General features: G+C 42.3%; 1 protein-coding gene across 1 annotated transcript; it reads right to left on the bottom strand.

Moving 5' to 3' along the window:
• shmt2 (serine hydroxymethyltransferase 2 (mitochondrial)) lies at window positions 1-19,441 on the bottom strand (the record flags this gene model as incomplete). Its single annotated transcript, XM_079515236.1, has 11 exons — window positions 1-910; window positions 4,193-4,300; window positions 4,708-4,863; window positions 5,379-5,478; window positions 6,226-6,388; window positions 10,982-11,121; window positions 12,074-12,196; window positions 12,384-12,465; window positions 13,425-13,625; window positions 14,491-14,570; window positions 19,295-19,441. The coding sequence occupies 11 exons, from the start codon at window positions 19,439-19,441 to the stop codon at window positions 783-785; spliced, it is 1,428 nt and encodes a 475-aa protein (XP_079371362.1). The 3' UTR covers window positions 1-782.
• Between the last annotated feature and the right edge of the window lie 3,706 nt (window positions 19,442-23,147).

Raw genomic sequence — 23,147 nt, 5'->3', positions numbered from 1 at the left:
ATTTGTGAGATTGCTGTTTTGAGGCGACATGGAAATGAATATACATACTTTCCTGTTCATATGATTATTTATTGAAACAGACAGGGAGAGGGAAGAAAGGACAGTGTATTCCCAGGATAAATGGCTTTGCAGCCAACAGGCGTACATGTTGTTCCATGGGTGATATGAGCTCACTACACTCTCTGGATCAGGGACGTGCAGAGTGTTAGAGGGGCAGGGGCTGAAATCCCGTAGGCTAAGAGGGCACTTCTGGACAAAAATAGCGAAAATAGCAGATCTACAAGCTCACAGCGTCGCAGTTGAGAGCTTATCAGCTATTTTGGGGCACAACCCAGCACTCTTTATCTACTGGAGATGCGGTGTATTTCTAAACAAATTTGTTCAAAGCAAAATACTGTGAAAAAAAGCAATTCTCCTAGAATGCTGGCATGGAAAGGTGTGGCATTTACATTTCTTTCACCATGTAGTAAATGCTGCATTCGTGGTGTGGAGAGGGCAGTTATTTTTACAGACGGGTAAAAGAGCAGGGTCTGACTCTCTGGATGCAGTTTCAGCCTAATTAATTCTGTAGTGCTATTAAACCATAGCTGTGCAACGTCAGTGGTCAGTGAATCCAGGCATGGGGAAGAGCCTGTCAGTGGTCAGTGAATCCAGGCATGGGGAAGGGCCTGTCAGTGGTCAGTGAATCCAGGCATGGGGAAGGGCCTGTCAGTGGTCAGTGAATCCAGGCATGGGGAAGGGCCTGTCAGTGGTCAGTGAATCCAGGCATGGGGAAGGGCCTGTCAGTGGTCAGTGAATCCAGGCATGGGGAAGGGCCTGGCAAATGTCTCCACCCGCTGGCGGAGGTCTGACATGCGCGATGCTGTGTCGGAGTCCTCCAAAAGGAAGGATTTGAAGCTCCTCAAGTTGCCTAAAAAGGAAGGAAACGGGTGAATAGAAGCAGTTAAAGATGTTACAAAGCAACAATGCCTTATGGTTAATATTTTACAAATTCTATCCTGGTGGGTCTATATTCTTTTCATCTATTTAATCATTAGTAGCTCTATAATAAATGTAGGATATTATGTTGTTTAAAAACCACCATTACAAATAGATGTATAAAAACTAAAATCTGCCAAATAGTTATTATGAGGAATGGGGGATGTGAATGTTAGTGAATTCATGTTTCGTCATCACAAATTTTAAAAGTGATAATGTAGGTATTGTCTTCTTTTGACATATTTGTTGCGCTCCTCCCATCCTCTAGTGGAAGAACATCAAAATTAAACTTAAGGAACTGTTTTTACTGTTTTTACATTCATGGCCTACTTGTGTGCAAAGTTGGCAGCTCGACAGAGTGCATTTCTAGTTAAGGGACCAAGAAGTCACGAAGTAACTTTGGTCACTTATTGTTTTTGTGTTTATTTTTCTTCTCCTTCTTCTTCTTCTTCTTCTCCTCCTCCTTCTTCCGCCAAAAATTGCAGTTCTGACTGAACGGTGCAGTCGGTTTTCGCGAAACGCGGTAATCTGGTAGAGGGCCATGCCAAACGGTGACTATGCGAAGCCCATGACGATTGGCCAAATGGTGGCGCTATAGCGCTCAATTGAAAATGCTAACTTTGAACGTGCATAGCTCATGAACCGTTTGACCGTTGGCAATGACACTTTGATACACATATGTGTCTCCTCATGCCGAACAACTTTCATGTTCTGACTTTTGACCTCTGACCTTGAGATCACCCGCCATTTTAAATGATATGAAAAACAGTTAAAATGTATCTGCTCCCAGGATCTTTGATGAAAATGCACGTGAACTTTGGACCTATACAGACAAATAATCGTAGCACATTTTTGTTAAGTGAAAAAATGAAGTTTTTATGAGCCAATGAAAATTGCTGTTTTGTGAAAATTATTCTTCTGCCTCTAATACATACATGCAGACATATGCTTATGTTACTTTACAGTATAGTAGAGAGTCATGCCAAATAGCACTGGAAGCAGTCTTACTCCAATTGGCCAAAGGGCGCTATAGCATTTTTTTTTAAATGAAACCTTTGAACAGGCTTAACTCATGCTTTATTTGGCCAAAATTCATGGCACTTGTTTCCACATGTTCCTTGACTCATGGGGAACACATCTGTCACTTTGAAAAGTAAGCTCCGCCCTCAGATTTTCTGCCATTTTGAGCAGTTTGAAGAATGCTTATACCTGATTTTCTGCCTGGTTTTTTGAGCAATTTGCGTGAAACGTTCTACACACAATGTATGGACCATTATTCGAAATTCCAGTTGAAGAGAAGTTTGTACGTGAAAAGAATTGCAGCAAAACACACTGTAGTAATGGATAATGACATGCCCAAAATGAGGACACACACTTGTTACCAAAACACTGAATGATGTTACAGTTTACAATGAAACAACTGACTGTCCAGATAGCTCAGTTGGTTGAGCTCTCACCTTCAGACCAAAAGGTTGTGTGTTCAAATCCGGGTAACGACAACTCAGCCTGTGATTCTTATTTGTGCATATTGTTCTTATTGCGTATTGTCTTCTTTCTTGGTCCCGCCTTATCGCTGCTTGCAGCTATATTTTTTATTTTGTTATGTTGATGCACATTTCAGTTTCACAAAGCATGAGTAATTGGTAATGATGTCCAACATTCTTTACATTATGATTTCATTATTGAGATGGACAGTAAGTGAAGCTGAGAGGTGCTGTAGTATAGACCACACAGGTGAAGCAGAAAAGAGAAGAGTATATCAAAACTACATTTAATTATAGCCAAGGGAACATAGGGTGCAGTCACACTTACCTTTGATTCTGCCAATGCGGCAGATTCTGCCAATGGAAACTTTCAATGGGAACTTTCAATGGGAACAGACTGATTGTTTTTTCTTTTTCCTTTTTTGCAGAAATCCGCAAATGGCAACAAACCATTGAAAAACATTGACAGAATCCACCGTATTTAGTCCGAATCAAAGTTCGGTGTGACTACACCCTCATACATAATTTAGTTTTTTAAATATATTCAATTAAAGAAAACTTGTCATCCCATATACCAGTCTGTTTCCCATCACTCCTCACTGTACAGTCATAATAAAGTGACAAATAATATTATTTTAAGTTCGGTGTGACTGCACCCTAGTGTAGCATGTTTTTCCTTTTTAAAGGTGTTTATATTGGATGACATAGTATATGGCATGGTATTTACTCATGGTTTTTACATTGGTAAATGGTGTATTTATATAGCGCCTTTATTCAAGGTGCTTTACATAGATTGTGCATTACATTCACCCATTCACACACACATTCATACACCGATGGCGGCGGAAACCATGCAAGGCACCAACCAGCACATCAGGAGCAATTAGGGGTTCAGTGTCTTGTTCAAGGACACTTCGACACTAACTCTGGGGGAGCCCATGCGGTTCAAACTGGCAACCTTGCGGTTACCATCCGGCCACTCTACCCCTGAGCCACCCACCGCATTGACATTGACATACAGTACAGCAGGGGTGGGAAACTTTGACGAAGGAGAGGGCCATTATATTTCCATACTCACTCCAGAGGGGCCACATTGCACGTGGCAAAAATAGCCGATCTACAAGTTCAAAATGCGTTGCATCGCGACACGTTTTGAACTTGTAGATCGGCTATTTTTGCTATATTTGAATTGAAACCTGAATATTTTTTTGCTATTTTTAATTGGGATCCTGAAAAGTCATTTTAACTAAATACAAATATAATGGACATAAAAAAGACAATAACATTATTTGTAATACTACTCAGCAAGCTACTTAATTTAGACTGTAAGTAATTAAAGCGGGTCATGTTCGCATGTTAGGAATTGTAACAGCTGAATCAATAACATATCAGTATTCCGAAATGAATCTGAGGGCCACATTAAGTGAAGGTGGGGGCCGCATGTGGCCCCCGGGCCGCCAGTTGACCATGTATGCAGTACAGCATACATAAAAAATCACACCCGTGTGAACTGAGTGGTGTAAGGTAATGAAATCATGTCTGACGTAATGTGTGCAGAGAAAATGAGCATGGTTGCTATGTTCACCCTGTTCACCCGGGTGTGATTTAATTACGTCAGAAATTATTTTGAACATAGCAACCATGCTCATTTTTTCTGCACAAAAAAGCCAGTTGTAGGAGTGGTTTACACCACTCAAAAAAGATATAATAAAAAATACATTATTTCTTACCAGTCTTGTTTTTCGCATCCAGAGCAATGTGAATACCCTCATCAAAAAAGTCCACAACTTTCTCAAAATCTTCCTCCTTGAACTGCCTGGAGGTCAGAGCTGGGGTTCCTATAACAGGGATAGATGGATAAAAGGCATAAAAAGATTAAAACATGGAAAGAACATACAGAGATAGATAATCAATGCCATTAACTATATAAGAGAGAGAAGCCCAGACAGTCATACTGTAAAACAGATTTATTGGCAGACATAGACAGGCAGAATAAATGGAAAAGCATCACAATGACAGACAGACAGACAGACAGACAGGCAGGCAGGCAGGCAGGCAGGCAGGCAGGCAGGCAGGCAGGCAGGCAGGCAGGCAGGCAGGCAGGCAGGCAGGCAGGCAGGCAGGCAGGCAGGGAGAAGTAGAAAGGGACAATGTGACTGATGTCTTCCTGCACTGTGTCCTATATCCTCTTCTTGAAGTTCTTCCCCAAAACCCAAATATAGTCATATAAAGTAAATTTGAATACCCAGCCTGAGTCCTCCAGGAGTGAGTGCACTCTTGTCCCCAGGGCAGGTGTTTTTGTTGCATGAGATAGATGCCAGCTCCAGGGTCCTCTCCGCTCGAGCTCCATCCATACCACGTGGTCTGAGGTCAACTAAGACAAGGTGGTTGTCTGTTCCACCTGGGAGATGAGAGAAGGATTACATAATATACTCTAGTCGGGTCATGACTTTCTGTGTTGGTTCTGTGTAAAACGAACATCATGGAATCATACAGAAATATCAAAAAGGATCAGTCATATATAACATTGATTAAAACTGATTATGATGCAAAGCCTCTGCAAGCCTGTGGAACTAGTTCAGGCAGACAACTCAATCTCTTTGCTGCTGCTGCTGTACCATCATGCTGCAATCTTGTTGTGCTGCTGCATGTGCTTTGTTCCATGAAGTTTTCTTTTGCGCTCCCACCACAATATGTGATTCCCTTAAAGGGGTCTTGCAATTTCATTCCCTGTAATATCTATTTGTCAGATTAAATATTTTCATGCTTACAGCCAGGGTTAAATGATGTACTGTATGAATTGACAGAGCTTTGATGCCAAAATACTGTATGATAGATATGTATGCTCAATAAATACTTCAATTATTTCAATCCAAGAGCTGTATGACTGAAGTCCCATGAACCCTTTGTATATACCTGACACCAAGGTGTAGCCTTTCTTTAGCAGGGCTCCAGCCATCGCCTTTGAGTTCAGCAGCACCTGATTAACGTACTGTTTGAACATGGGGGCGGTAGCCTGAGAATAGAAATGGAGATGGGACAATGATGAGTGAAGAGACACATGGAAATTAATTAGTGTGGTTGCATCTCATTGCAAAAAAATTGAAATTACAGCCTTTGGTGATCTAAATAGGACTTTTTCACAGAGCAGACACTGACATGTAAACACAGGTAAATAATGTTAAAGGAGCATTCAGTGATTTGGGTGATTTGGAAAACCACCCAGTCCGCCCCGGTAACAAAATGTGCACATGCACGCTCTACAGTGGGGGGGAAGTGCAACAGGCCAACAGCATGTGCACCAAGGCCCGCCCCCACTCGATCATGATTGGAGGAAGGCCCCTCTCATCCTGATTGGATGAAGGTTTTGCCACCCGCCACCAAAACTGAAACTAGGGTTTTTTGACCCCAGGGACTCACTGGGGACAGGGAGGAACTCCTTATATGGTCAACACACTCTATAGTAGGGAGGATTATCCAGAAAAAAAGAAAAAATAAGTGATATTTGAATTAAGTCAAATCACTGAATATACCTTTAAGTGGGCGTGTTTCATGTAGGTATTTCTTTGTACCGCTGTCCATGCAGGTACACCAATACACCTAAATTAAACTCACCCACAATTACTGTAAAGTTATAGCTAAATGTACCTGTCAAAATGTCTGCTGTGAAGAGAGTCCATTGAACTTAACAGTCCACCTCTTCCTCACATTCTATAGGCTATTCAGTGTGTGGAGGCTGAAACAACATAACAGGATTCTTAACCTGTTTGAGGGCAACAGCCACCCCAGCAATGGCATGGTTGTGAGGTCCTCCTTGCAGAGATGGGAACACAGCAAAGTTGACCCTGTTCTCAAGGTCATAGGTCACCTGATGACCTTTCTTATCCACAGACCTCACGCCTTTTCTGTAGAATATCAAACCAGCCCTGCAATACAGGTATCACAACATAATCATACCATCTTCATGTATGTATGTGTATGTATGTATGTATGTATGTATGTATGTATGTATGTATGTATGTATGTATGTATGTATGTATGTATGTATGTATGTATGTATCTGCCATACTATACGTTTGATAAACTGAGTACCTGGACACTGAGTCCAGTGACTGCTGAGAAAGATCAGCTGACGACAGGGGAAAGTCCTTGTGGCGGCATGGAGAGACAGCTGACAGGAGGAAATAGACCCCACTGGGACGGGCATGGGCTAGCTTCCCATGTTTGTAGTTTCCCATGCCGTTGGCATGTGGAATCACCCGCTATAGCTACGAAAAGACGACAAAAGAGAACACCCCTAGAGTCTGCGAGAGCGGGGGCGGAAGATGACTCATCGGCTGACATCATGGTAACGACTGGACCGGAAACGACTACGAGTAACGAGAGCACAGCGCAAGAGAGTGCCACAGCAGTTGCCGCAGCTGCAGCCACAACAGCGGGCCACAAGCAGCAGATATGTCCCTGTGGCTGGACGAAGGTTACATCATATTTGGGGTTGAGAATTCACCAGGGAAAGAAGAAGTGTTTGACAGAAGAGAGACAGAGGCCTCGCATTGATTACTTTCTACGAAAGCAATCAAATCAGTCGAATGAAGTACAGCAACCGGACGCAAACCATAGCTTGCAGTACATCAATACCACTGTCGTGGAGGAAGCAAACACAGAGTTGATGACAACAGCGGTAGAACCGACCCAACCTTCTAGACCTGCAGTCGAGAGGCGACTAGCAGGGCATAAACTACATGTGAAGTGGCCCGGTGCTGTGGATAAGAAGCTGTGGGAAACTATCAATACTGACCTGACCCTGTCTCTCGAGCAACTTCGAGGGACAGTGGAAAAGAAGTTGGAGAGAATGGGGGACATCATCTATCAATATGGGTCAGAACGCTTTGGAGTGCAAGAAAGGTCAGGTGGGAGAAAGGTTCCAACCGCACCCGTTTCCAGGAGGCAGCAGGAGATCAAGCGCCTGGTCTTAGAAATGAGACAACTAAGGAAACAGTGGAAAAAAGCCTCTGGAGTGGAAAGGGAAGGCATAAATGCGCTCCAGGTCGACATTAAAACTCGACTGGCATCCCTCCGCAGAGCAGAGAACCTACGGAAACGTAGAAGGAAGAAAGAACATACTAGAACACGGTTCTATAAAGATCCCTTCAAGTTCCTAAAAAGTATCTTCACCAAGGAAAAAAGTGGAGCTCTAAAAACAACAAAGGCTGATCTGGAGGCTCACCTGAAAGCAACACACTCTGACCCAAGGCGATATGAACATCTGTCCATTCCTTCAGATATCCCACCAATTGATCCCCCTGAACATCACATTCCGATTGGCCCCCCAACATGGAAAGAGGTGGAAAACACAGTGCGTCGAGCAAGAACAGCATCAGCCCCGGGGCCAAACGGAGTCCCATACAAGGTGTATAAGAACGCACCAGATGTCCTGAGGTTTCTCTGGAGGCTTATGAGAACAGCATGGCAGAAGAAAATAATACCTAAAGTGTGGCGTAGGGCAGGTGGAGTCCTCATCCCAAAGGAGAAGGATGCAGTGAACATCAGCCAATTCCGTCCAATCTCCCTACTAAACGTTGAGGGCAAAATCTTCTTTAGTGTCATTGCACAGAGGATGGGCGAGTATCTGCGAAGAAACGAGTACATCGACACATCTGTACAGAAGGCAGGAATATCAGGATTCTCCGGATGTTCAGAACATTCCAGCATGATCTGGCACCAGATCCAAACGGCAAAGGTGGAGAGAAGGGACCTCCATGTAGTCTTTCTGGACCTTGCCAATGCCTTTGGCTCAGTGCCCCATGAACTCTTGTGGTCTGCCTTCGAATTCTTCCACATACCAGACACCATCACAGCCCTGGTTAAATCCTACTTCCAGGACGTGCAGTTCTGCTTCAACACCACTGACTTTACCACCTCTTGGCAGTGCCTAGAAGTAGGCATCATGGCAGGATGCACTATCTCACCCCTGGCATTCACGATGGCAATGGAGGTCATCATTCGAGCCTCAAAGTGGGTTGTAGGTGGACAGCGGGTTGACTCTGGTCTGCGCCTCCCTCCGCTCAGAGCTTACATGGATGACATTACAACGTTGACCACCACCGTTCCATGCACCAGGAGGCTGCTCAGAAAGCTGGAAGAGAACATCAGTTGGGCCCGTATGAAGATCAAACCATCCAAGTCACGAAGCATCTCAATCGTGAAGGGAGTGCTCTCTGACCTGAAATTCTTCATCGGAGAAGACCCAATCCCAACAGTGTCTGAGCAGCCTGTAAAAAGCCTTGGCAGGTGGTATGATGCAAGCCTGAAGGACAAAGACCAGGTACAACAATTGCGTAAGGACATCAGCAGTGGCCTACTGTCCATTGACAACACCCAACTGCCTGGAAAGCTAAAGGCCTGGTGCTTGCAGTTTGGACTCCTACCCCGGATGTTGTGGCCCCTCGCAGTTTATGAGGTACCAATCTCAACTGTGGAGAAGTTTGAAAGAACAGTCACAGGCTACATCAAGAAATGGCTTGGAGTTCCACGATGCCTTACCACCATAAGCCTCTACGGAGATAGCATCCTCAAGCTGCCCCTCACCAGTCTCACAGAGGAGTTCAAGTGTGCAAAAACAAGACTCCAGATGACACTGAATGAATCTAGAGACACAGTGGTGAGCAAAAATGGACCAAGCTTAGCAACTGGGCGCAAATGGAGACCAGCCAAAGCAGTGGAGGAAGCAACAGCAGCCCTCAAACATGCTGACATTGTGGGCTATGTCCAGCAAGGAAGAGGAGGCCTTGGGCTAACAGCCCACCCCCCAGCCTGGAGTAAGGCCACAGCACCAGAACGGCGGAAAATGGTGGTGGAGGAAGTACGCCACCAGGAGGAGGCTGCACGGTGGGCCAAGGCAGTCTCTCTTGGCAAACAGGGACAGTGGACAAGATGGGACAGTGTGGAGAGGAGGAAGATCAGCTGGAAGGACATGTGGGCCATGGAAGCGAGGCAGTTGAGATTTTCCATCAGAGCTACATACGATGTCCTTCCAACACCAGTTAACCTTCACCAGTGGTTTGGTGAAGACCCGGCGTGTGCCCTATGTTCCAGGCCAGCCACCCTCAGGCACATTCTCTCAGGGTGCAAAACCAGTCTCACCCAAGGACGTTATACATGGCGTCACAACCAAGCCCTAAAGGTCCTTGCATCCACCCTGGAGGACAAACGAGCTGCCACCAACTCCCTACCACCACCAGCATCCAACCAACAACGGGCAACTACCTTTGTCCGGGAGGGGGCTAAGGTGACCAGGAGCTGCTCCACACCATCTGAGCGAGGCCAGCTACGCTTAGCCCGTGACTGGAAGATTCTGGCTGATATTGGCCGACAGCTGGTTTTTCCACGAGAGATTACTACAACCACCCTGAGGCCTGACCTGGTGCTCTGGTCCCCTTCTCTAAAAAAGGTGTACATCATCGAACTCACAGTACCCTGGGAGGACGCAGTGGATGAGGCTTATGAGCGAAAACACCTCCGTTATGCCGAGCTCGCTGCTGAAGCACAACACCGCGGCTGGAACGCTGAGGTCCGCCAAGTAGAGGTGGGAAGCAGAGGGTTTGTGGCAAGATCTACCACCAGACTGTTTGCAGACCTGGGAGTCAGAGGCCAGAACCAGCGCTCAGCCATCAAAGCTTTATCGGAGGCAGCCGAAAGAAGCAGCCAGTGGCTTTTTATGAGGAGGAAAGACCCCTGCTGGGCACCGAAGTAGCAAGCCAGGAGGTATGCGGTCAGCTTTGGCTTGACTCAGGGAATAGGACGCCCCTGCCATGCATAGTCCCACGAGAAGTTTGCCATGCATGGCTCTCTTTCTCGTGACGAGTCTGGATTAACGCAAGCTCAGGTCTGATCAGCCTGTAGCTGGCCACCTTGGGGAGGGTGTATAGTGTTAGGGCCGAAACATCCCAAGATCCAAGGATACACTACTGATGATGCGTATCCAGCTCCCACCATTCACCACCACTCATCACCAGGACGACAGGATGACACCAAGACATTCTGCCATTCATCACGACGACACTCTTAGGTATGTGCTTGCACAAAGGAATTTACATCTTATCCTGTGTTTGATAAACTACAGTATGACTTTGAATACTGTAATACACATAGCTACAAATCACTGTTCTTTGAGAATTATGGTATTGGTATTATACCCCCAAATTCTTCCTAGACTCAAATGTATGCTTTTTTCTGCCTTTGTTGTAGTGTTTGGTTTCCATAAGATGTTTCAGGTATATTAGGCATTTTAGTTTTGTATATTAAAGTAAATTATATGATGTTTCTTATCAGCAATATCGTTAGTCTTAATTTAACTCAAAGTTTAGTATTCAAATGGAACCAAATTGACCAATGCGGGTCCATTTTGTTCCAATTGTACACTCTTCAGAGTCAAATTAATTAACACTGGGATTTGACTGTGTTATTATAGCACAAACGCTTGTAACCAACTTGAAGCCCAAAGAGATGATAGACCGCACCTGGCTCCACGCAAAGTCTTGTGGGTAGTGGAGGTCACAAGGTCAGCATGCTCAAAAGGAGAAGGAACAGCACCTGTGGCCACCAGGCCACTGATATGAGCCATATCTGCTAGGAGGTAGGCATTGATCTCCACGCACAGCTAACACAGTTCACAAACATAACAAATGGGATTCTTCATTATATTACTATTGACTTCAATATGTATGAATTTAATAAATATACAAAATAACTATGTATTTGTTTATTTAAATGAATGGTGTGACCTTGCTAAATATTCAGTCTAATCAGTCAGAGGTTGGATGGTTACTATGGCTACCATTAGTGCGTGATGGCTAGCAGGTGTGCAATGGTAGAAGCCAATGTAAAACTATGAAGTGAGTTTCACGTTTGTCTGAACGGCTTCATGTGAATAAAAGGATTGACATTTCCAAAAAGATTCAACAACTCTGGACACTGAAATTAGGCTACTACCGGTATGTGCATGCATCAAACTTAAAGCCAACCCAGTTGCCCCTTGCTGTAGGACCGAAAGGTGAGGTTCTACATTACTGTTACCATTTATTTTAGTTTACTGTGCTCTATAGAGCGCCGCAGTCCCGCCCCCTACCCTGGACCAGGAAATGAATCCCAATGCATTATTCCCATAGACATTTCTTAAAGTATTTATTTAAAGACGGTTACGCCGCGGACAAAGCCAAATACACAAACAATATTTTGGACCAAACAAATAATTACAAATAAGAAAAACAACAAAAAGTGTTGTAACCTGCCGTTTTTTTCTTCTTTCTAATTATTTTTTCGGCCCCAAAAATTGTGTTTGTTGTCATGATTTGTCACGACTCGAGTTGGCTTTGTCCGCAGCGTAAACGTCTTTAAATAAATACTTTCTGAAATGTCTATGAGGAAAATGAACGGAGAATCATTTCCTGGTCCATGGTAAGGGGCGGGACTGCGACGCTCTATAGTCTATCATTCACAGCTCAGTGCAAATCTGAGGAAACCAGATCAGATGAATGAGAATATCACAGAATCAAATTCCTTTTAATTCTATTCTAAAATTGTAAGACATATTTGTGTGACAACAGGTATACCTTTTTCATGCGAGCATAGTCAAGGAGGCGGGCGTAAGCACTGGTTCCTGCTATGATGAGTTTGGGTCTGAAGAGACGGGCTGTCTTCTCCAACTGGTCATAGTCTACCTGACCTGTCTTAGGCTACAACACAATACAGGAGGACATTTCATTCATTAATGTCTTAGGCTACAACACAATACAGGAGGACATTTCATTCATTAATGTCTTAGGCTACAACACAATACAGGAGGACATTTCATTCATTAATGGCATAAATTGCAGAGGGATCAAAACACAGTCTTTTACTTCTATTTCCCAAAATACTCACATCCACTTTGTAGGGCATCGATTCAAAGTAGATGGAGGTGGCTGAGATTCTCTTAACATCAGTCATGTAGCCATGAGTTAGGCTGAAATGTAAAGTAGATGGAGGTGGCTGAGATTCTCTTAACATCAGTCATGTAGCCATGAGTTAGGCTGAAATGTGAAAAGGCTGTAGGCATTTACAGTAGATGACACTAGAAATACGCCACTCGACACTTTCTTCACTACCTTGAATTGTGACATTTTTGGTGAACTCATTTGATGCTCATTTGTTATCAGCTGCTTGATGTTTGATTGATTGACGTTTTTGACTAAAACGCATATCGCTTCTGTCGGTCAGTAATCTCCACATTTCAACTTGTTATAGTTTTTTGTAAATGAATGCCCTACTTTGTCATTGTATAGTAGTGTCACACAAATGTAGAAAAAATAGCCAATGTACAGTGAGCTTGTAGATCTTTTGCTATTTTTGAAAATATTTAACATGAAAACTAAAGTGGTTAAGTGTGTCTGTGGGTTTTGTAAATATTGACCTGATGAAAATTATAAACAAGAGCGTGAGACTAAATAATAAATTCATTGGATCTGTCATTTTGTGAAAAAGAACAGTTTCAGACCCTATAGAGTGTCGCAGTCCCGCCTCCTACCCTGGCCCAGGAAATGAAACCCAATGCATTTCCCTCATAGACATTTTTTAAAGTATTTATTTAAAGACGGTTACGCCGCGGACAAAGCCAACTCGAGTCGTGACAACTCATGACAACACAAACAATATTTTGGACCAAACAAATAATTAGAAAGAAGAAAAAAACGGCAGGTTACAACACTTTTTTTGTTGTTTTTCTTCTTTGTAATTATTTGTTTGGTCCAAAATATTGTTTGTGTTGTCATGAGTTGTCACGACTCGAGTTGGCTTTGTCCGCGGCGTAACCGTCTTTAAATAAATACTTTAAAAAATGTCTATGAGGGAAATGCATTGGGTTTCATTTCCTGGGCCAGGGTAGGAGGCGGGACTGCGACACTCTATAGTCTGCCGTCAACTCACTGTCCCCCATCAGGCAGATCCAGACCCATGATGCGGTCGTGGGGCTGCAGTACAGAGGTATAAGCGGCAAAGTTAGCCGGTGAGCCGGAGTAGGGCTGTACGTTGACCCCCCACAGGGCCGGGTCCAAACTGAAGGCAGCCAAGGCCCGTTTTTGGCACAGCAATTCAATCTGGTCCACAACCTCAGCACCGCCATAGTACCTGAGGATAGAGAAAAGCTTTGAATGCAGTAGTATACATTTTGGGTTATGTTTTGCCATTTGAACATGATTGAAGGAATTTGTCTTAGTAACTTAGCGAACAGTGTGCCTTTTCTTTTCTTTTCTTGAAAATAATACTTGTCACTTTATTATGACTGTACACTACAGTGAGGGATATGAAGGAAAGAGATTGGTATATGAGAGGGGTGAGGGGATGACATGTTCTTTTTAATGGAATTTCTTTGAAAAACAAAATGATGTATGTGGGTGCAGTCACATCGAACTTTGATTCTGCCTATGTGGCCGATTCTACCAATGTTTTTCAATGTGAACAGAGCGTGTTTTTCAAAAATCTTGCGGAAATCCGTGAATGGCAACAAACCGCTGCGTTCCCATTGAAAAGCATTGACAGAATCCGCCACATACTGTAGGCAGAATTAAAGTTAAAGTGTGACCGCACCCTGGGGCTCCTTTTTTAGTCTTTTGAGATAATTTTAAAAACATTGTAGGAAACGAGGGAAAAAAGAAGGGGAATCGTGACCAATAAAAATGTCTGCGACTGAACAATGGATCTCGACTAGAGTTCTCATCGGGCCCGAAAATTAAGACCCGGCCCTAAAATGGGCCTGGTAGGGTTTGTGCAGAATTTGAGAACTCTACACAGAGTAAAAGTGAAACGCCAGTCAGCACCATCTTCATAATAGATAAATACACAAACGGACAGAACAGAACTATTATTTTTATTATTATAAACAATATTTTTCATGGAGCCCGAGGCCCGGCCCTATTGATTAGCATACATTTTAGGCCCAGCCCGGCCCGGGTTCGGGGCAGAGTTTGAGAACTCTATTCCCGACCCACTGTACCTTTGTCCAGGGTACCCTTCAGAGTACTTATTGTTCAGACAGGAGCCTTGGGCCTCCAGAGCAGCACGGCTGCAGAAGTTCTGGCAAAAGAAACAGACATTTACATTATCCAGAGATCTATACCAGTGATTTTAAACCATTTTGATACCAGGGCCCACTATTTATTCTGAATTTTACCCACGGACCACCATTTGATGAGGTTTATAGTCTCTCAGACCCAAGATTTTCTTTCGTTTTTGTCCACAATTCCATGCTTAGGAGAGATAACAGGCGAACGTTGATCAAAATGACAATTCTTCTACATTTTCTAATTGTCTTGAAAATTAATAATTCAGATGTTTGACAATAATTTAAGAGTTCTCAAGAGTTAAAGATCTATAAGGGTCCATTTGGTTACCAATTCTCCATTTAGCTGGGGACCACTGGTTGAAAACCACTGATCTATATACAGTTACTAATGCAGAGGCTAAATACAATCTAGCTTGATGAAAGTAGGGATTTCTAAAAGAGTGTTTTCTATTGCAAAAGAAAACCCCAAAGATAATCAGTCAACACAGTCATGAATCACTGATGGTGAGAATATCATCTCCCAAGATTATCGCAAAGCACCCACTGACAAATGAGCGATGTAAAGAGTGTAAATTATATATTGTTGTAAATATTATAAACTGCATAACAGCTGTGGTAGGGAGGATACTGTATAACGCTATTGATGGCTCGGTAGTGAAAATACGGGCTTACAGGAGAGGAATCTCTCTGAATTCTGAATTGGGTTCACCTCTAAGTCAAGTTTCACAAAGACGCTTGAGAGTCAGAGAGGGAGATGAAACTCCATACAGTTAGTGGGGATGGAAATTGAATATAACTAGTCCTTACCCGTTCTGAATATATGAACAGCAAATGATGTTCAGTGTGGGTAATGCAATGTAATAGATCACATTACTGATAGGGGGGGAATTGTTTACAGATGGTCTAACAACAACAGGGTTTAAGTCCACCCGGAGGGGGAATTGCCTTGGCAACAGTTACAATCCTGTGCACTTTTCTATCTGTTGGATGATCATAACATTATGAATACTTCTGATGGTGATGTTCAGTGTGTCACGCAGTCACGCTGGGTGCGGACAGTGTGGTGTCGAAACAGCGCGTGTGTTCATGTTAACATGCCCCCGTCCAACTGTCAGAGCTGGCTTTCAGGTGCCTGTGCCACGCAAACCCCCGTGTTGGCCGCGATGCTTCCCCAAAGAAGAAGTTCTGTCGACTGACGCAAGAGTAGCTAGTAGTTTTCGAGTTGTTTTCCCCGTGTGGGTCTGTTACGCGGAAAAGTGTGTCCCAGTATTAATCTGTGTCCGTCCCAACATGCATTTCACTGGTGACCCGGAAGTTGTCCGTCCCAACATGCATTTCACTGGTGACCCGGAAGTGGACAGACAGACAGCGGTTCTTGAATTTAATAATGATAATGATAAGCTACTTTAATTTTTTTCCCCCTTCCCTAATTATCCTTATCTGTTCCGTCTCTATTCTCCATCTGATTTTCTTTTTTTTCTTTCATCCTAATGTCTCTTTCTTTCTTTCTTTCTTTCTTTCTTTGTGTCTCCCTGTCCTCCTGTAGCCACCTTCTTATGTCTTTCTTTTTTTACCTGTCTCATGTCATATCCTTCTAAACCTGTCAGCCATCAGGGATACCTCAATCACTTAAGGGACTTCAACCTGTCCAGTCCACCTATTTTGGAATGGGACTATTTCTCTCTTGACTTTCTCTCTCCACCTCTCCCTCTTTCCTGCTTTACTGCATGACACAAACCTCTCTGTGACCCTCTCTTGCTGACTCTTGTCATGAAATTCTTTATTCTTTACTTCACTGTCTGATGCTAAATTCCCTCTGACTTTCACACTTTCTGCCTATCATTCATTTCCTGGCTGCAAGGATCTACAACTGGTATCCCGGCCCTCTCTCTCTCTTTCAAAACGTTGGCTTTATTGGCTTGAGAAAAAATACATTTACATTGCCAAAGCAAAAGTGGAACAATACAATCAAAACAATTAATGTATGCATGCAGCTGTACAATTAAAAGGGAATAAATAATGTGTAAACCAGAGCTGTGTTACGTGGCAACTGAGTGCCGTGTCGTTAGTCAGAAGGTTCCTTGTTCCGAAATTACTATCCCTATCTCTAATCCTAACCTAAACATAACCGCAAGCACGGGAGCAGTGCATGTTCGGACTAACGGGACTTCGGATCTATGGGCAGTTCCCGTATTTACATTACATCGATATGTATTATTCATTCATATGCGGTGTCCTGTCTAAATAAACAAAGTATAGTATAAAGAAAAACAAAAATTGTGCATTCACAGAAATAGTTAGCCTACAGTACATCCACATAGGATTGATTAGTTTGGGATAAACTTTTGAAACTGTCACGGTCCGCTCCTCGGACCGTGGACTTTGACATGCATTTACGTCCTTTCAGTATGTTATGTATGTTTTTGCTCATGTGTTCCTGACTGTTGTTGCCTTGGTTTTGTGTATATTATTTTGTAGTATGGTTCCTAGTGTTTCCTGTCTGCCTAGTTACTGTTGCCTACCTTGTCTAACCTACTTTGTGATGTGCCAGTGTTTCCACCTGTGTCCTGTTAGTCCCCCAGCCTATCCTAGTGTTGATTGTATTTTGGTTTCACCTGTGCCCTGTTATCCTGTTTGCTTTTTGTTCTTGTTAGGTAGGTAGTTCCCTATTGTGTGAGGTCCAGCTGTATGTTTTCTGTGATTTTTTTTTCTTCTTCTGCCTCCGTTTAATTGCTCTGCCTGCTGTCGCCTGCCTTTGGGTCCTCATCCGTACTCACTCGTAACAAACAACTGGCAGCAATATTTAAATGTTTTGTATTCACTTGGTATAAAACCTTAACAATAGCAGAAGATTTTTCAAATGATTTAAAATTGTGCACAAATAGAAGCAGTTTTTCAAAAGTGTTTGGTAGTTGCTCTGTTTTGTATGTAGGCCTACAGTGTTTCTATGTTCCAATTTGACATCCTTCTCCTATCAAGGAAGCTCACAAACCATTGTTGTACTTCACCTAGCAGATAAAGGAGTTTGTCATTAGTCATGTTTTCAAACTCTCCTTTTGTGATTGTAATCTGTAGGAACGAAGTATGTCTCGTCTCTAATGTCTTGGTACAGTGGGCAAGCGGTTAGGAAGTGTAGATCAGTTTCCACCTAATTTTGTGTGCAGTGGGTGCCCATGCAGTCTGTCTTCTCTTGGAAGCCAGGTTTGCTTTTCTTGACTGCAAGACTGCTGTGTATTTTCTCAGGTCCAAATTGCATTCTGTTACAGTAGGTTGCTTCGTTTCAATGTGTCAGATTTTTTTGCTGTTTTATAAATTGGTTTAGTCCAGTGTGTTTTCAGTCTGGTGGCTCTGTTTGTGCACAGTGAGGCTGAGGGGGCATCTCGTGTGTGTGTGTGTGTGTGTGTGTGTGTGTGTGTGTGTGTGTGTGTGTGTGTGTGTGTGTGTGTGTGTGTGTGTGTGTGTGTGTGTGTGTGTGTGTGTGTGTGTGTGTGTGTGTGTGTGTGTGTGTGTGTGTGTGTGTGTGTGTGTGTGTGTGTGTGTGTGTGTGTGTGTGTGTGTGTGTGTGTGTGTGTGTGTGTGTGTCTTTTTGGTGGTTTGGTGTTTCCATTTTACAAGATCTTGGTTGTCAAGCAGTCCTGAGATCTCACAACCATAGAAGGAAATTGGTATCACAGAGTCCAATATTTTTAGCTAGGTTTTAATTGCGATATCCATTTTGATGTTTCTTTTGATGAGCAAATTCTCCCACAGCTTCCAGTTCATAAGGAAACACTGAATTGAAAGAGACAAAAGCAATGGAAATCTTGGGCCAAAATCTGTAGAGTTCCAGAAATGTCACCGTCTGTCATGTGGCATGCTTGCTCCATGGTGGGTTATCTTTTCTGCATTCTGTCTCCCTGTCAAGCCTGATTTATAGAAGTTATATCTCCACCGAAAATAGCCAATACCGATATGGCATTTTTATGGCCGATTATGCTACCGATTAATCGTGCATCCCTAGTTGAAACATAATTTGGCTACATACAACATACTATTTCATATGTATTATAATTTAAGCATATAACTGTACTCTTAAGGTTTAAGACAGCCATCGATCATAAACACACCTTTGCAACTCTGTTTATGGCACATTGCTTAAGGCCAATGGTGGAAGCGTAATGGTGAAGTGGACGGTTTCATAGTTATCTCTGCCAGGCCGGGAAGCAGAAATTATGTTTCTGCCCCTGTATGTGTCTGTCTGAGCACAGCTCTGGACCAATAGGTGTCAAACTTGCTACTTGCACACTAGGCCAAGGAAGACACTCCACCCCAAATGTTTCAAGTCGGTGGCGAATATATAATACCTCCTGTGGCCTATAACTCTTGAACCATAATACAATCAAAAGGATTCAACTCTGCATATAGGCCACACCCATGTCTGCCTATATTATCCACCATTTTACATTTTATGTACCTCATAGACAACTGACATCATAGGATGGCCACATGAAATCCAGAATACACACAGAGAGGCAGGCTGTTACCATGTGGATCCGAGATTCACACGATTTGATTGTTAAACCTTTACTGCCTGTAGTACTAACGGCTCTGCAGAAGTCTATTACGTGGTCTAGAAGAGGGTCTGTCTGTCTCTGTTTTGGCTAAGTTGTGCACTTGTAAAATATGTTTTTAATCCTTTCCTGGTGAAATAACGGTTATATTATACACACATACATTTCCTTATATAGTAACCCACCTCAGACGCAATGAGCTCCAGTCCCCGACACTGTCTGTCCTTCTCTTGCTGTAGAAGACTCCACATCTCTGGATCATCTTGAGCCAGGCTCTCCTGTCCTGTCCACTGCCTGCCACCGGCTAGGAATCGCCTAGGCGACTGCACCATGACATGCCCCTCTTGCCCTGCACATGCTGGGGCTCTGAGCCAGAGGGGCTGTGGTGAAGAGAAGAGCGGTAAGTAGTACAAGAATGTGAACATGTGGAATCATTTAAGTCAGCAGCCAAAACCATAATAGTTAAGCCTGATTCATGATTCAGCAACAAAGTGTTATGTGACATTTTCAACGGCAAAAAATGTTATTTTCTTCAGGTGGAAAATACATTTTGTATTGTCGTGTTCATATTGTGATGTTTTCTTTTATATGGACCCACGGTTCTGAGAGTTTAGTATAATGCTGTGCCTAAATAAGGCTCAGTTTCAAGCACTGATCAAATAAATACTTTCAAGATGCTATCTTTTGAGAACTTCATGAAAAGTACAATCCTTTAATTACTGAATAACACGGTCATTCTAATTTGCAGCAAATATTGGATCCAAGGGGGAAAAGAATAATAATAGTTTGAAGTTTTAAACTATGAATAATAAATAAAACAGGGGGGCTTATGGAAAACCAATTGGACTTGAAATAAATAATCTATAATGTGAGCCTGGCTAAGGAAATGTTGAAGGCTAGATTGTAGCTGTATGATAGTTGTATACGTTTAATAGAAACATTTCAACTTATTTTCATGCCTTGCAGCCAGCCTTATCATATACACCAACAAATCTCTTGGGACTAAATGCAGCTGTGTAAACTGACAAATAGATGAACACAGTTAGTTTCACCCTTGACCGTGAGTAAAACGTATGCAAAATGCAGCTGTAGGCTATATACAGTCTAAAACCCAGGATATGATGAAAATGTTGGGTCAGCCAAAGTAAAACGGCACAATAAAGCTTCTGACTGGATGATTCACTCAACCAAAGTCACTTAAGGTAACAAGTCGATATTTCATAAATCTTTAACCTGCAACACCAATCATTAACTAGGAGGGGGGATCGTCCCCTGACATGAACTCTTTTGAACTATTATTGTCCCACATGGACTGCACTGTCTTTGCATGGTCCACTCATGGTACTTTCTGTCGATCTTTGAGAAATACCAATGAAGCAGGCAATTGTCAGTTAATTTAAACTCTTCAATCAGCTGGCATTACTAGGCAACTGTGGGTATCCGTTTATTATTAAACCACTTGAACCCTAGCATTCTGGGGCAGACATTCAGAGAAAATAGTGGACCTTGTCAGCTTGACAGTCAGCTATTTGTCAGTTTGGTGTAGTAGAGGGAATTACTCGAGGATTTAGTAGCGTCCTGGGAAGACTCTGGTCAACAAAAAATATATATGGGGTTAAAATAGTTTAGCTTTTGTGGATGAAGACTAAATTAATTAATAACATTCAGATAAAAGCACATCTGCAAACTCTGCAAACTTTAAAAAGCCTGGCTTTATTTATACAAAATGTATATAAAATGGATAATTGAGCAAACAAATGTACTCACCCGTAATGTTCTCTGTAGTGATTGAGAAAGCATGCTTAGGACTGTGGATTGCTGCAATCTGACAGAACTTTTAAAGGCAAGTTGGGGTGAAAGTGAAATCAGTGTTGGTCAGGAGCCAGTGACATGCGTACCACATCTTTGGCTGATACATGGCTATAATAAATCAGCTGTTATGTCTTATCACATTGTTTAATGGCATCCTTTGTGAGGACGATTATCATGAACTAATGTTTTCAATATGGCATGATTGCAAAAACAAATTTGTTTTCAGTAATATCTTCAAAGATATATCTTTTAATATGGATTTGGTTTAAATTAATTGGTATAATGAAATGTACATAATGTATTTATTTGACTACATAAATGTAACTATTTTATGCCATCTGTCACTTCACACATCATTTACAGTTATAGTATACAATACAGTTATGTACAGTTTAACAATTTTAAGCTTTGTTCCAAAATCCAAAATAGAACAATTCTGTCAATACATAATGATACATTACGCATACAAGTATTTTTATGAAGTCATTGAATTTTTTTTCCTTCTTAAATTTCACCCGGTGCCAATTGCCTAATTTGTAATCCTAGGCGCTACGTTCCCACTGCCAACCTGGGGGAGCCCTGACAGGGGGGACTTTCCTCAGTAGGACATAGCACGTGGAAGGAACACGTTATTCCAACCAGTTCCTTTCCCCTCCATCAGGTGCCCCGACTGGCCATGGGGAGGCATATAGAGACCAGGATTACTGCATGTTTTTGTGAGGGTACCTACCCTATAGGGGACACGGGGAGAACATGTGAGGGTACCTACCCTATAGGGGACACGGGGAGAACATGTGAGGGTACCTACCCTATAGGGGACACGGGGAGAACATGTGAGGGTACCTACCCTATAGGGGACACGGGGAGAACATGCAAACTCCACATATAGAAAGGCCCTTTTGCCAACCCCACTTAGGGTATGGGCACTGATGACGCGGAGAAGAGAGCACGCCCACAGTGTCCCTATGGCGGGAATCGGTATCATCAGTATATGCCCACATAACTGATGACAGTTTAGATTAGTGGCATTTTGTTTTAAGGCGAGACATGGTAGGTGAAATCATGATTTTTCCTCTTATTTTTTTTGTTGCTATTTTGCTTCCTAAACATGTTTTCTTCCAAACTAAAGCAAAATAAACATTCAAAACACAGATTTAGATGTTTATTTTAGTAGTTTATTTTAGCCAATCGTTTTGCTGGGTGAAAATCCACCCTCTCAATTTTCATGATTGGTTGTTGGTACAAAGGAAGTGACCATATTTGGATCAAACCACAGTCAGCTCGAGGTCCAGACCTTTCCAATGATATATGGCATTATATGTTGTTGCCAAGATTTGGATGAGATATTTTGTCTCAAAATAGTGGCTTCAAATAAAACGTTTTGGAATTTTACAATACAATTCTTTAAAGGCCGTTTACTCAAAATGAGTTTTCCTCATACCTGGGACAAAGAATCTCCACTTCAGTTGCACTCACATACACCAAACTTTCCAGTCTTATTCATAACTATATTCTGCAGATATTTACAGATGGGTTTGTTGATATATCATTCACAGCCTGATTTACATCACATTTTATACCTAAAAACATGCCGAAAATTGCGTTTTTTTATGCCTGTTGACACTATTTTCTAATTTGTGGAGTGATAATTAGAGATATCTAAAATCCCTTCTGTAATTTTCTTTGTCAACAAAATGAAACAATCATTTTGAACCTGGCTTTATCCGATCTTCAGATTTATCGTCCCGAAATGTATGCAAATTAGCGCATATAATGCCTAATTTGCATATTTAAACATATAATTTCAGAAAACTTGTAATACAAAAGATCTTAGTTTTAATATAAGTAATCAACTGGAGAAGTTTCATTGTGATAGCTATTAGTTAACTTTTTTTTCCCTATTCACCTACCATGTCTCACCTTAAGAGTGCGTGTTAACACTCGCATCATAATCCCAATATCTCAAAATCATTCATCATATACAGTATATATATACATGGCTGGTGAAAATGACTGAACACATCATTTTCAGGAGTCTATAGGCTACGTAGCAACAGACATCTAAATATCGTTATATCTTCTTAATTCTTTCTCTTTCTGGAAACGATGAAAAATGATGGAGCTTGCACAAAAACAAATGTCACCCACTGTTTTACACCTGTAAACCTGTGACATGTAATAAAGACAATTCTAATCCGGTCTTAAAAATCATCAAGACAGATTTTC

This window comes from Electrona antarctica, assembly GCF_951216825.1.
Source record: "Electrona antarctica genome assembly, chromosome: 2".
Taxonomy (NCBI): Eukaryota; Metazoa; Chordata; class Actinopteri; order Myctophiformes; family Myctophidae; genus Electrona; species Electrona antarctica.
Note: the sequence above shows the minus strand (reverse complement) of the source record. Positions and strands in the feature narration are given on the sequence as shown.